The 14,502-nt window shown below is 39.4% G+C and overlaps 1 protein-coding gene across 12 annotated transcripts in view; it reads right to left on the reverse strand.

Moving 5' to 3' along the window:
- Positions 1 to 14,502, reverse strand: part of PCNT (pericentrin) — an 87,135-nt gene that overhangs the window by 29,761 nt on the left and 42,872 nt on the right. For 5 of the 12 annotated variants that reach the window (XM_065638343.1, XM_065638340.1, XM_065638337.1 and 2 more), the window contains 7 exons: positions 14,148 to 14,291; positions 11,153 to 11,191; positions 7,319 to 7,548; positions 6,746 to 6,865; positions 6,218 to 6,238; positions 3,274 to 3,501; positions 3 to 173 (listed from right to left, as the gene is read on the reverse strand). In XM_065638343.1, coding sequence (XP_065494415.1) covers positions 3 to 173; positions 3,274 to 3,501; positions 6,218 to 6,238; positions 6,746 to 6,865; positions 7,319 to 7,548; positions 11,153 to 11,191; positions 14,148 to 14,291 — 953 coding nt within the window. The remainder of the gene's footprint in view (positions 1 to 2; positions 174 to 3,273; positions 3,502 to 6,217; positions 6,239 to 6,745; positions 6,866 to 7,318; positions 7,549 to 11,152; positions 11,192 to 14,147; positions 14,292 to 14,502) is intronic. The other 7 variants (XM_065638342.1, XM_065638341.1, XM_065638347.1 and 4 more) reach the window with 5 other exon arrangements.

Consider the following 14,502-nt stretch of genomic DNA (forward strand, 5'->3'; position numbering starts at 1 on the left):
ACCTCTCTCTCCTTCGTTTGCAGGGCTTCTTGCTCTGCTTGCAACTGCTCCTTCAGCACGGGGGCAGAACCAGCGTCCGCTGGTACCCTGTGCCTTGCCTCGTCCAATTTAGACTGCAGGGCTGAAATCTGGATCAGGTTATTGTACTGCTGCTGTTGCAATGCCTCTTTATCCTGCAAAATATTGGTTTTCGTGTTAGAATTAATTGTTGGCAATATACATACCCACCTAACCAGAACAATCCTGCCAAAATACTTCATTATCCCTGACAAACCTCAGTACAAGAAGAGAAATACATAATCCCAAAGGTCTATAACGAAACAGGAATGCAAAACAACTGAATGTTTTTAGCTCGCTTAAGTTTTCATCCCTTTATTTTTTCTAATCCAAGTTTAACAACTTCTTAAAATTTAGTAGTCGGTGATATATAATACTTCATCAATTACAGGGCATTTTATGTGTTTAACAACCTAAACATCTTGTTCTTGTAGCCATTTCCAAATCTGTTATGATACCATATATTTGCCAGGCTAAATTTAAGAGGTGGAGACTTAAAAGATGGAGAGTTTTGGGTAGATCGAAAACCTACTACAAAAACACCATGTTAATTCAGAATGTGAAGTACCAGCACTAAGTTTCTGTCAGATCTGTGGTCTGTCAAGCTACCATGGTTTATTTAATTGTTTTAAAAACTCCTTTGGTCCTCTTTCTCTCACAGTCTTTCTCAGAAGCTGGGTCAGTCCAAGGAGGAAAGCTTTACTTGGGAAGTCATCCAAACAGCAAGCATACATATATGTACTTAATTCAATAAAGGAAAGCTGGACAAGAAACCTAAGGCAGCAACTGCTGTTCAACACTTATTCTGCCCATAGCTCAATACACATACCTCTAACAGATGGGTTAGACTCATACGATTTGCCAAAATATCATCTAAAACCTGACCATCTTTTCTCTAATCAAAGAGAACTAAGACCCAGAGTAAACGGATAGCATTTTCTGGTCTTAAAATGAAAGAAGTGTCAATTAAAATAATGACAAAGTTAACGCTGTATCACAGTATCAAAACAGCATGTCCAAGACCAGGTATTTGACACAGTTGTACAGACCTTTAGAGCTCAGGTATAAAGCTGAGGCATTCACACCTAGTGTCACCGGCAGGATAAAACCCAAATGTAATAATTACGAAAGCATCACCTGCACTTTTTTGGGTAGGAAGGCACCTACAACAGAAATATTTTTTGTTTGTCCTCAAGGGAGAAATGAAAACTCTCCTTCTTGCCATCACATGAAGCCTATGACATTAGCCAGGCCCTCAGGCGTCCTGCTGTACATGAGAGGACACACTTAACAACAAAACCCAAGCAACAACAGCGCTTATCTCTGTGTTTTGTGTCAACCAAAAATAAGACATTACCCACACCATTCTAAAGCTCATCTTGATCACTGACAGCAAGCCTCCAGTAACACTGTGCAAATCCAGACTTTCTTCACAGAAAGATACCGTTCCGTATTCAAAATTACTCTTTCCAGACCTATTTCTTATTAATGCCAGTCTCCATCATCTGCAATACTTATATTTTTTGTTGGAATGCTGGGGCACAATAAAAATCCGTAGTTGCCATTCACATCAAGTGTATTCTTCCAGAAATATTTCATGACATGCAATCATTCTTAGAGTTTTGTTGGCACTTATTTACTATATAAAATTGCTTCAAGACAAGTGATTACAATGCCTACAGTTGGCAAACTGAATAGTATAACCTTGTTTAAAGCTGATTAATTAGTTTCTTGGAAAAAATAAACAAAAAAATACTCTGCATTTGGCTTATTTAGAATTTTTAAGAAAGAAGCATTTCCTGATGCACAGACAGGTAATAGAATGTTTTGAATTTGCATGGATAAAGGCGGCCAGTTTAACAGAAAGTTAAGATTTCAGAGCAAAAAAACAACTGGCCAACAGCAGTATCACAGTCTCCATCCACCCCAGGAGAAGCCAGTGGGCACAACTTTTGTGTGTTTGGATAAAATCACAGAAAAGCTTAAGCTGGGAAGGTTCTTGAGAGCTCGCTGGTCCAACCTCAAACTCCAAGCAGAACCAACCTGGGTCTGCTCAGGGCCTTGGTCAGCTGAATTCCAAACATCTCCAAGTCACGGAGACACCACTGCCCCTTTTTCAACATTTGCCTGCCCCTGATGTGACCATCTCCCCCTACTATTTAATTGGAATTTTACTCGTTGGAGTTTACGCTCATATCTTCTCATTCTTTCACTGTGCACCTCCAAGTCTGACTCTGTCTTCTCTATAACCTCATATTATGTAGTTGTAGCCAACAATACGACCTCCACAGAGCTAAACGAACCCTGTTCTCTCAGCCTCCCCTCGAATATCATTTGCTGGAACTGCCCTGACCATCTCGATGGTCCTTCACTAGACTCGCTCCAGCACACCAATGTCTGTCTTGTACACTGAAGTCTAAAACCAAGCGATTCTCCAGATGCAGTCTCTCAAGTGCCAAACAGACAGGAGTACTAGTAGCTAATAAACTACGACTGGCTAGTCTATATCACATCAGCTGAAGCTAAAAGAAAACACATTTTGTTCAATATTTTTTAAATGAAAAATAACGGAAGCAAATATTTACAGAATTAGCAATTAAACTAAGATTTAGTTTAGATCATGCCGTTCTCAAATCTCCAGACTCGACAGACACACCAACAATATTTAATCAAGGAAAACTGCTGGGAGGAAGCCAAAACATTTAGTTTAATAGGGCAGAAAAAGTTACTCAAGATGTTTGGTAAGAGACAAATACTTTTGCTAAATGGAATGTAATTCTTAACTCTAAGCTCTGATTCAATCCCCAGTAGTAACAAAGCACTAAAAATTTCAGAGTATTGCAAACAGATCTGGCTCCAAAGACACAGAGCAAGAAGAGCTACCAATTAAGATAATATGATTCTAAACACAGCTAATTATTGAAGACCCAGGATATTTAATATTCAGTAACACTATCGTCTCAGGAACTTCCAGAGAAACAAAAGAGCAGCTCTGATCCATGTGAACACGACAACGGTCAAAAAGCAGTCTCTACATTCAGCTTATAGGCCATAAAACCAGCCTTTGCATAAAGCTCTGGCTTTAGTACCTGCCATTAATACAACAGTTTAACTCACCACTGGGTGCCAGTGAGAGTCTCAAACAACACTAACACAGTCAGTGATGACGCTGTCTGTGTAATGTCACTCCCATTTAAATAAGTATTTAAAAATTACTTGTTTTAATTCGGTTTCCACTTTCTTCATTTTTTGCAGTTGTTGTTCTAAGTCGTGTACAGTCTTTGAGACCTCAGCACCGCTCCGCTCCAGCTCTCGTATCTGCACCAGCAGCTTTTCTATCTCTTTATCACGAGCTGTAATTTCTTGGTGGTTTTGCTCCTTTTCTAATAACAGCTTATTGTAATCATCCATCTTCTCCTTTATTTCTGCTTGCAAAGATTCCACCTATACAGAAATCACATTATACAGATATTCAGGCAATATAACAAACTTCAAATTGGAAGCAAGAAAAATTTCATGGCAAAGCAGGTGGAGCTTTACTATGGACTAAACTATGCTAAAATCCCAGATGAAAGTAAAAACAGACATGGACAGAAAGGATGAAAAAGTAACTTTCTGAATCTTGTTTTCCAAATGCAGCAGCTCTTAAATACACATTTGATTAATTTATCTTAATATTTCCGGTATTCTAGTGAAGTGCTGAATGAAGGCGTATTCTCACAGCCCAGTGTTCATCAAAAGGGGCCTTGTGGTGAGTGGGTTTTGTTTGGTTGGTTTTGATTTGTTGTTGTTGGTTTTGGGTTTTGTTTGTTTTGTTGGGGTTTTTTTGGTGCTTCTTTTTACGATCAAAAAACTGCAAGATTACTTAAAATATTACTAATAGTATTAGATGTATTTCTGTAACCTCAGAACCCTCTCCCAGTACTTCAGAGAATTCTGGTTAAAAAGAAGATACCAAGAATTGAAAGATAAATACAGAACGCAACATACTCCATGCCTGCAAATCAGAGAGATTCACAGTGGTCAACATAGAACAGGTACTCTTTTTTCAGTATATGAAGAGGATATTGCAATTGAGCTCACTGAGATCCAATCATACAGAGCTGCAGGAAAACTGTCACTCATTCATCCCAGTAATTAACGTGAAGAGGAGGCTCGGAGCTTTGGTGGGTAGTAAAGGCAGGAGAGAACCAAGTGTGACAGACAGACTACGTCAGAAGTGATAAAGTCATTAATCACATTGAAAGCAAGCTCAGACAGGAAAGCAATGGGAAACCTTCTACAGGAGAAATAATTTGGTCAATACCAAGGAGCAAGGAAGATGAGAGTTTACAAAACAAATGCTTTGTTCATCAATAAGTGCCTGAATTTATGCAAATTGTACTTTGATATTATAAAAGTTATTTGTATTAATATAGAACTCTACATCCTCAAAGTATTGTACAGATGTTACTAAAGCAGATAAACACCCTCTAGCAAAACACAGAATAATAGATTTAATTTAGTCAAATTAATAAGCATGGAGAGAATCACAGACTAGCTAAGAATACCAAAAGTGATTAACATTACATTTGCAACTGCTTACAGGCACATATACATTCCCTTAATTATGTATATATCTTATTCCCTTCTCATCTCATCAGCAATTATTCAACTGTTAAGAATAACACAGGCCTTACAGAAAAGCTTGTCTGTATATAAAATATCTTGTAGAAGTCTAGTACCTTCTAATTCTATGAAACTTTGGCATAAATCAGAGTCAGACACTATGACACTTTACACACGAAAAGCATGTTTTTTAACACCCCATTGCCAGAAATCTGGTGGTGCAATTCTGAAGCTAAGGAAACACTTTCACAACCTTCACGGCATCATCTCAGATGGAAGCTCCCAGTGCCAGTCAGCACTCTTTTCACTAAATAATCCTACTCACGCATTCCTTGAGCCTAGAGAGCAGCAGAGAGAACAACTATGAATTTGTTATAACTCTGACAGGCAGAAATTAGTTCAAGTGAACTGATTTGTTTCAGAGCGAGTTCGTTAGAGCTGCATTAAACATTCTACAAGAACTGTTTAAGTCCTGTCATTTTGGCACAGATTGCATGCATACCTCACCCTAGCCACAAATGCCACTTGCTTAGTTACGTTGTGTGCCTTCCTCCAATTAATTTTGAATCCTTTCTGAGAGAGATTGCAAAATTACAGCAGCTTGTCTTAATTTTTTCAGATCCTGCCTCTTTTCTAGGCCACAATCACACTAGCAAATAGCAACTGTCATCCATCTAACATCTTGGATAGGAAGCAAGCTGTGGTCTTAACAGTTGGAAGTATTTTGAATAACCTGACATATATCCTTTATGATTTTGTATGCCCAAGACTGCCACAGATTCCTACCTTCTGGGTGCAAACAGATCTTCAACAAGTCATGCGGCCTTCAAAACATAACCTTTGCCATTCTTCTTCTGATCTTTGCCACAGTGTAAGTAACACGTAGGCTGTGTTATATACGCAGAAAATCTTAATGCCAGGTAATGGCATTCATGCAAATGAGAATCTGAGACTGATGCAGAATGACACGTAATCACTCTGCTTCTTAAGAAGCTTAATGACATCCCATCAGACATTACAGAAGGCAAGTGACAATCGGGTGCCCTCCAGCATGAAATATTCACTATCAAAGATTCAGTTGTTCCTACAAGATTCGCTTCTCCAACACTGAAGTACACAGTTTCATAAACGGTACCTAAATTAATAGATGGAAATGAAATCGAGTAGTACACACGTTGACTTTTAAGAGCAGGGCCACAAAGAAAAGCTGAAGGCCAAGGCACAGCGTATCATCGTAATTCCATTATCTTTGTTTCATACTCCTCTCCTTTCATGTCAAAAAGCTCCTTTACAGTAACTGCCTGTAATGCATCTGAGCAATAAGCCAGGGGAGTGAAGCACTTATGTACAGGAAATTAAACTGAAAGCAATTCCTCACTCCCTGCAAGAATCCTGCCACCCTAAAACATGTATCCTTATCTCCAAGTCAAGCTGGAGCAGACTTGACATATCAAGAACAGAGAAAAAAAAGCCAAAGCAGATCTAATTAACAGAAGGGATTGAAAGGAAAAGGAAAGAAAGGTTAAAGAGATGGTCATGCTGTTTTCCATACCTGTAGAATCAATTCATAGTTCTGTATAATGTTCATTTATGTGAAGAAAAAAAAAAAAAAGGCAAGCAAAAGTTAATCTTTGAAATCAAGCATCAAACACACGAACATGTGAAAAAAACCAACTGATTTAAAACTTAAATAGGACAAGGCATGTAGACAAAGAATACATCTTATTGCAATTGGTGCAGCTGGAAAAATTAGACATATTTAGAACCCAGAAGTCGTGTCTCAGGTGTACTCTGTAGAGCAGAGTGTCTGTATTGTTGTCCTTCCCAGTTAATTTAAACCAGACTGTGAAACTTTGCTGTAAAGCACAGACAACATTTCTTGCCCTCTCTGTAAGAAACAATGCAAGTACAATTTCACTACCTAAATGGAGTCCCGTCCGATGGGGGAAAAACCTGCTCTCTGGGTGACAACAGAGGGAAATAAAGAAGTCTCTCAAGAGCCAGGCCCCAAGACAATACAAGTTTTTGTATTAAATGTAGTAAACAAACGCCTTTGGCCACTAAGTGTGATTTTACTCACCCTATGCTCTCTGGGCTCTCCTGAAATCTGTGGTTTTGCTGAAAGTTTTAACTGGTCCTCCAGTCGCTGAATTTCCTGCTGAAAATCATCACGTTCGTGTTCTCTTTCTATAGCTTGCTCCTGTGAAGCCAGAGATAATGAAAATCTTTTCTAAGCAGCTTTTCACTTCATTAAACTACTGAGTACAAGAAGAAACTCAGGTTTGTTTTTTTGATGAAGAAGCTGTGCTCACTTAGAAATAATTAATACCTTTTAGTAGTCCTGAAAGCATAGCTAAAATTACAGGGAAAGACCAAAAAAACCCAAAAAACAAAAACCAAAAAAACAACCCACAAACAAACACACACAACTTTTGGACTAAACTACGATTAGCAATTAAGAAAAAAAATTATCCTGTAACACTACAGAAATTTTTAAACTACCTTTTTTTTCTTTTACAAGACTAGAATACTAAGATCTTAATTTAAAACAAAACAGAAAGTATCCCATTTTAGGAATCATCTTCCAAGTCTCAATCTCAAACTGTATTTATCACCTCCAAAACCATGGAAACGTGGTACCAAACTTGCTTACATCCATGAATTGCCGCTGGTTTTTAAGCTGTTTTTCAAGAACTTGAATTTGCTGTTTTAATTCAGCAACCTCCAGTAGCTGTGTAGCCAGGTCTTGATTACTGTGCAGCTGTTCTTCCAGTTCCACCTCCAAAACTTTCATCTGAGAGCGGAAGTTGGAATGGTCCTTTTCTGCCTGACATTGAAGCTCTAATTTCTCCTTTGTTAAAAATTCTACTTCCTTGAGTAGACCTGAATAAGAACACAAAAATAAAAGCTTTCAGTGAAGGGTACAAAAATCAAATTGAGTTTAAGGGGAGATGAAATTCAGGTACTTTGCAGTGCCTCAAAATAAAGAAAAATCTCCTGAGATGGTCTGTAAGAGACACAAAAGGAGGTGGGACACCTGACTGCCCATAGTGTTTCTGAAAGCCATCCCTGTTAAGACTACGGCACAATGTAGGACATAGGCATCTGTTCTCAATCCCAAAGTGGATCTTGGTTGTAGATATTCGGGACGCATAGGAAGCTTCTACCTTCACCCCTGGAGACCTCACAGTTCCAGGAATCCCTCTCTCGCCTGATCAGGAGTCCTTCAAATCCCCTCTTTGTCCTTGCCCTCTCAACCCCAGTTCTGCACTTCTCCTGCCCCAGCAGCTCTTTCCAAACCACACCAGATCCTCAGTCCTCCAAATTCATTCCATTCCCGGTGTGCTCCAGCATTAAAACCCACACTCCACTTTCAGCCTCCTAGTCTTATACCCAGCCTTCCAACTGCCTCATCCTTAACTATTCTATCCTTAAATCCTTGCCATCCCTTCCATCCCAGCCTTTCACCCTACTTCAAATCTCTTCCCAATCAAGCCATCCAATACTGAATTCTCAATCAATCCAGTTCTGAGGCTTTGAAAGGAAGAAACACCTGGGAAAAAGATGGCACATACTTGCCCTATACAGACTGCAAAAGGAATACTGCAGCATTATCCAGAGCTAATTTATACCTACAAACTGCATTTTCAATCAATTGGATGCACTGAATACACTGTTTAGGAGATCCAAACTGAGACTCCACTGTGCATGCACTTGAAGCACAACTATTTTAATGTGAATATAGCTAAAAGTAACCTGAACGTGAAAACAGAAGTCCAGCCATTTAGTATTTAAAACAAGGTCCTGCAAGAGCTCATTATTTTACTTTTCAAACATTCTATTATTCATCTTAAATGTTTCCAGTCGGAGAAAAAGGTAAGTCTGATTCCAGCAAGGACCTTAACAGGTCATCCAGCCCGGTCCCCAGAATGGGATAATTCCCTTTTCAAAGCATGATCAACTCAATCCGTGTGATTCCTGACATAACACCTTTTTAAGTTGCTGTTACAAGGCTTCGAAAACAAAAGTGATACCACAGCCTCCTCACAACATCTTTTCTTGTGCTTCACTATCCACAGGTATTTAATTAAATTTCTAAACGCTTTAAAATAAGCCAAGAAGCATGAACATTTCAATGTTCATTCCTAAGACAGTAAGTGTCACAAGCTTAGAATGATGCAATAACACTTACATTAAACATTGGGGAAAATGTCACCACAGTAAGGATAATGAAGCACTGGAACAGACTGTGCAAGGACTGTGAAGTCTCTGGAAATTAAAGAGGCTGGACAAAGAGAAAAAAGTAAAGCAGATTCTGTTTTGGGACAAAAAAATATGGACTAAATGAGCTCTCAAGGTCCACAGCAACCCTGTGATTTCATGATTAGGTCACCTTGGTCTCTCACTGTAGCAACCAACTAATGACAGTCTGAATTCCACTAAGAGACTGAATCACAGCCATAGCTCAACAGAGAATATCTTGTACTAAGTGCTGTGTTTTGCCAGGCAGGACATGGGAATAAAGCAGCGCTCTACTGTACGTGCTTACACACGGTGTGTACTGACACCCTGAGAAAAGAACTGACGCTTCTGTGAAAACAAGCACAGCAATTTTTCCTTCTATATTTTAAGAAACGTAGCCATTAACAAGTTGATGGCTTCATTTTACCTTCAAAAGGAACACTTGCTTTCTAAGGAACAAAATACTGATTAGAGAAAATGGAAATAAACAGTCATGGTCACCTCCTCAGACACAAATGCAAGAAAATGGAACGATGTAATTAGGCTAACAGATTTTACATGGAATTGAAAATGTTTGCCAAAATTTGATACCTGCTTTCTGTGAATCTCAGTAAGTGTAATCTGAGCAATTTTTTTTTTTTTTTTAAAGCACATGTTCCCCAAGTGTATGAATACAATTTCAATCAACATGAATAGATCATCAGATCACAGATTTGTTTCTTTGTATTTATTAATGCTATTTATTAATGCTAATTCAAATCATGCAGTTGCACTTTGGTAATGCCCCAGCACACTCCTCCCCACTCCCAAGATCACCATTAGCAAATGCCAAGCTCCATTCTAAGTGCATTTTATTAGCGAGGCCATTCTACTCATATTAGTATTCCACATCAAAAAAGGGAGGAGGCATCAGCTTTTCAAGGATTAAGCCACATCAATCAACTCCAAACAGGATAATTTTTGTTTGTCATATTTTCCACACACTACAGACAATTCCAAACCAGAGGAAAAGTACTACAGATGGCTGGGGTGGGGGAAAGGGGATGAATTTTAGGGCTCAGCGCTTGCAGCAAATGCAACTGTTCAGGTTCTAATGAGCTGCTGGCAAGACCTGGGCTGCAGGTACCAGGAGAACAACCATCCCCAAACACCCGCCAACCAGCCAGGTCAGACGTTCCCTCTCATTGAGGGGAGCAGCAAATCTCAGGAGAGCGTGTGAAGTGGTTACCAAAAATATGTTAAATAAACGTAGTGTTTGAGGGAGATCTGAATGGACAAAAGGAATAAAGATGTAGTAATGGGCAAGACAACCCAGTGCAGCTTTTTACCTCTAACTGGAATTTACCTAGATAATCCTTTTTTATTCACCTAAGGGACTTGAAGGGCTCACGCTCTTCACGTGGGGAAAAAAAAAAAAAAGTCTAGAAACAAGAGACAGTGAATATGGAATATGCAAGAGAACACATCTACGAATATGTACATGCACACAAATAAAGTTAATCTAAAAACATAATAAGATAATTCTATTTTGAGTAGACCACAAAACATAATCATGGTGGATATGAATTTATGAGATGTAAATGTTTGCTACTCAGGGAAAAAAAAAAAAGCATCTTTCAATTTGGCACCTACAAACTTTACTTCAGCCTTAGACTTTCACAGTCAGCGTAAAACTCTATGGATCCTTTTTGCTTGTTTTCAGTTTCATCTTTCCTCCCATACGCAGCCGTCCTTACCATTCTGCTTTCCCCGTCTTTTTTCTGATTTACCTACCCATTCAATGACATTTCTCTAGTCTCCCTTAGACTTCCTTCAGTTCTTGCTGTATTTTTTTAGCTCTTCATTTTACATCATCTCATTTTCTTTTCTTTTTCTGACCCTTTGAATTAATCATTTTAATAATTCACTGGGTATCACTGCAAGCTCACAGCAAGCTTACAACCTGCTCCATCCCCTCAAATGAAAAATGAAGCTGGCAAACAAAGATAACGGCACAATGCATTTTAAGTCTAACAGCATCAAAACTTTTTTTTTTCTTTAATTTTTGGTAAGTGAATTGGACATTCTTAGTTTTAGTTGTCTTCTGATGCATCACAGAAGTTGTAACATTTTTTTTGCCAAGATACTAATAATCTCAATAATTTCTTAGGCCTATTTATGAAGTACTATTCCTCTTTGTTAAAATAAAACTGTCAAGTGTTACAGCAACACAAACCAGAAAAAACCCACACTCATCATTACAAACCTGAGCCTTTGTTTTGTGCTACACTAGCGATAGGTGTTCCTAGAAATCAAAACACAGACATGTACAATACAACAGGACATTGTGATGCATTCCGTCTTACAAATCACTAAAAATTCATATGTAATAAGATAGCGCCTACCTTTTATTTGGCAAAAATGCACTTAATCTTTATTACGACATAAAGCTTCTGATCACATATGTGGATCCATGTCTGTAGCTGGACTAGAGCTACTATAGAAATGGTTTTACATTATAACCATGCAAGTGTGTTGCAACATTCTTGGCTAGTCATTTAGGCATTTTTTTTAAGGCAATCAATATTATCTTTTTTTGCAATTTCCCCCAACAGAAATGCAATAATTAATGCCTCAACCCCCACTTTTATTATCCCACTTTTTTATTATCCCTGCCAGGGGATCCAAAGCAGGATTCAGTCCAGCAGGACTCACTGGCACAGACTTACAGACTCTGCCACACATTTCCACAACACACAGACGTACTTGTGTTCAGCAACATCATGGAATTATTTTGAGTTTCCTGTGGGACATATTACTCAAGGCCATAATCGCTTTTGTAAAGCAAGCACAACATGCATTTAGTTTTAGCTGCAGCCCCTGAATCTGTTTGTGTTCTGCTGCCTTTCCCCAAGGAAGGGAAGTTTTCCTCTCACCTCCTCCTCTGCTTACTGGGGCAAATGAGCACAGACTCGGTAAACTGGGACAATCCACACAAGACCAGCATCCAGTTTTCTCTTAAGTAAATAGTAAGATATTCTTAAGATGTCATGTGAGATGTCAGAGATGGACACGACTTTTAATACTATAGTAACATATGTACTATACATTTTAATAGGGTCTGTTGCGATAGGACAAGGGGTAATGGTTTGAAACTGAAGACTGTAGATTCAGACTAGATACAAGGAAGAAATTTTTTACAATGAGGGTGGTGAAACACTGGCCCAGGTTGCCCAGAGAGATGGCAGATGCCCCATCCCTGGAAACGTTCAAGGTCAGGCTGGACGGGGCTCTGAGCAACCTGATCTAGTTGCTGGTGACAGGGCTGGTAAGCAGGTCCTATGAGGAGCAGCTGAGGACTCTGGGTTAGTCCAGTTTAGAGAAAAGGAGGCTGAGGGGTGACCTCGTGGCTCTCTAGAGCTTCCTGGGGAGGGAAAGTGGAAAGGGAGGTGCTGATCTTTTCTCCCTGGTATCCAGTGGTAGGACACATGGGAATGGTTCAAAGCCGCACCAGGGGAGGTTTAGAGCGGACACTAGGAAGCATTTGTCTACCAAGGGTGGTCAAACATTGGAATAGGCTTCCTAGAGAGGTGGTTGATGCCCCAAGCCTGTCGATGTTTAAGAGGCATTTGGATAATGCCCTTAATAACATGCTTTGTAACATGCTTTAACTTTTGGTCAATCCTGAAGAGGTCAAGCAGTTGGACTAGATGATCATTGAAGGTTCCTTCCAACTGAAAGATTCTAGTGGAAGATGTCCCTGCTCATTGTAGGAGTGTTGGACTAGATGACCTTTAAAGGTTCCTTCCAACCCAGACCATTCTATGATTTTATGTGCAACATGAGTAGTTTGATTGCACTGCATTTGAAAGGTCGAGTGCAGAACAGAAGGATGGTGGCCCACAAGTGCAGGACAATGATAGAGTCAAGAGTCAGAAGAGCAGCAAGGTAAAGAGAAGAAGAGAAGATGAGGTGGGGGAGAGGTGAGAGGCAGACAAGAGTTGCAGAATTATACAGCAGGACTGAATGCAGGCAGGAGTTGAGAACAGAGGCTCCTAAGGAGTGGACAGATAATTGCAACATATAGACTGCGTGCAGTCAAACACACCCCTCCTATAGAATTTGGGTCGATATCCTGAAATCTAAAGTCTTTACATTCCTCTACCACTGACAATGGAGAAATTCATTAGAAAACTGTTTCTTGCTGTCGTTATTTCTGACCTAAGCACACACTGTGTACAGCTACCTGTTCTGTAGCCTGCTCAGGCAGTAAGAATCTATGCAACACAGCTGAAGGTGGCATCGTGGTGACATAGCTGAGGGCAGCGTAATGTTGGCATTAGCAGAAATGGAAAGGCAGTGATCCCAAGCGATAAATTGCTACTGGAAGATGATACAGAGAAATTCACTAATAGAAGTATTAGAATTGAGGCTGCAAAATCAAGAAGTCAAAACTATATAATGCTATTTAAATGATTCGCAGATTCAAGCACGAGATAGTCTTGAGTTCCTGCATAGCACAAGTCACATAACATCTTATCTGAGTTTGATTTAGTATTTCAGTGTCTGTCTTTGGCTTGCAGTGAGTCACTCTTTACAAACAAGTTTAAGATACTTGCCTCACCTTATCCTCTCCAACACCACTACCTCATTCAGCTTTTTCAACCCATGTACTTTCTTTTAAAAACCTAAAAAGACTTGGAGGTTGATTGTTAAAATCTTTCCATAGTCACCCTTACTGATCACGTGTGCATGTTTTGACAGGAGAAGGCTGGGGAGCAGGGTAAAAGCTTATGTATGAAACTTAAGTACACATCATCACCACGATTTTTTCATAATTTAATAATTCAAATAATCTTTTATTTCTTCCATCATTATTAAGCTCTCTCTTTAGTCCTGGAAGCAGCCAAAAGCCCTGAAGCTCCAACTCTTCTCTTTGACTGTCGTGTCAAATAATCAGCATTTCAATTACTAACTAGGTGTTAATTATCTGTTGCAACTCACAATCTGTAGTTAATATACACCTCTTATTTTCACAGACACCTCCCATTTCTAACTAAGCATAAGACTACAGCAGTACTCTTCACTAATAGTAGTTCTTATAAGCAAAGAACCAGCTGCTTTACAGGACACCCCTGCTGACCTCTGTACCAGACTGAGCTGCTCACTGGGTCACCAAACCAAAGGCTGAAACACATCGCTGTGTGCCCTGACCGGAGATAATTTCATTTTCCACTAATAGTGTCACACCCACTTCTCACCGAGAATTGCTTGCTCCTGGGTTAGCTCCTGGAAGCGTTCACGCATATTCTCCAGCTCCACAACAAGGCGACGCTCAGATTCCTCTTTCAGATTCAATGCCTCTTCCAGTGCAGCTTTTTCTGCAACATAGCCTTCGATAATGCCTAAAATCCCAAGTCACAAGGCAAATAAAGCAGTAGGCAAACACATCTATTGGAAAAAAACAGCTTGAAAACATGAATGAACAATTTTTTGCAAACAATAGAAGACGACACAAAGGAAGATGTGCAAGATGACTTAAATTTACACTGTAGCTAGGCTTTCTGAAGTATCTTAAGGAATAAAATGTACCAGTTAATATAGTCTAACAGATTT

This window comes from Caloenas nicobarica, chromosome 6 (genome assembly GCF_036013445.1).
Source record: "Caloenas nicobarica isolate bCalNic1 chromosome 6, bCalNic1.hap1, whole genome shotgun sequence".
NCBI lineage: Eukaryota > Metazoa > Chordata > Aves > Columbiformes > Columbidae > Caloenas > Caloenas nicobarica.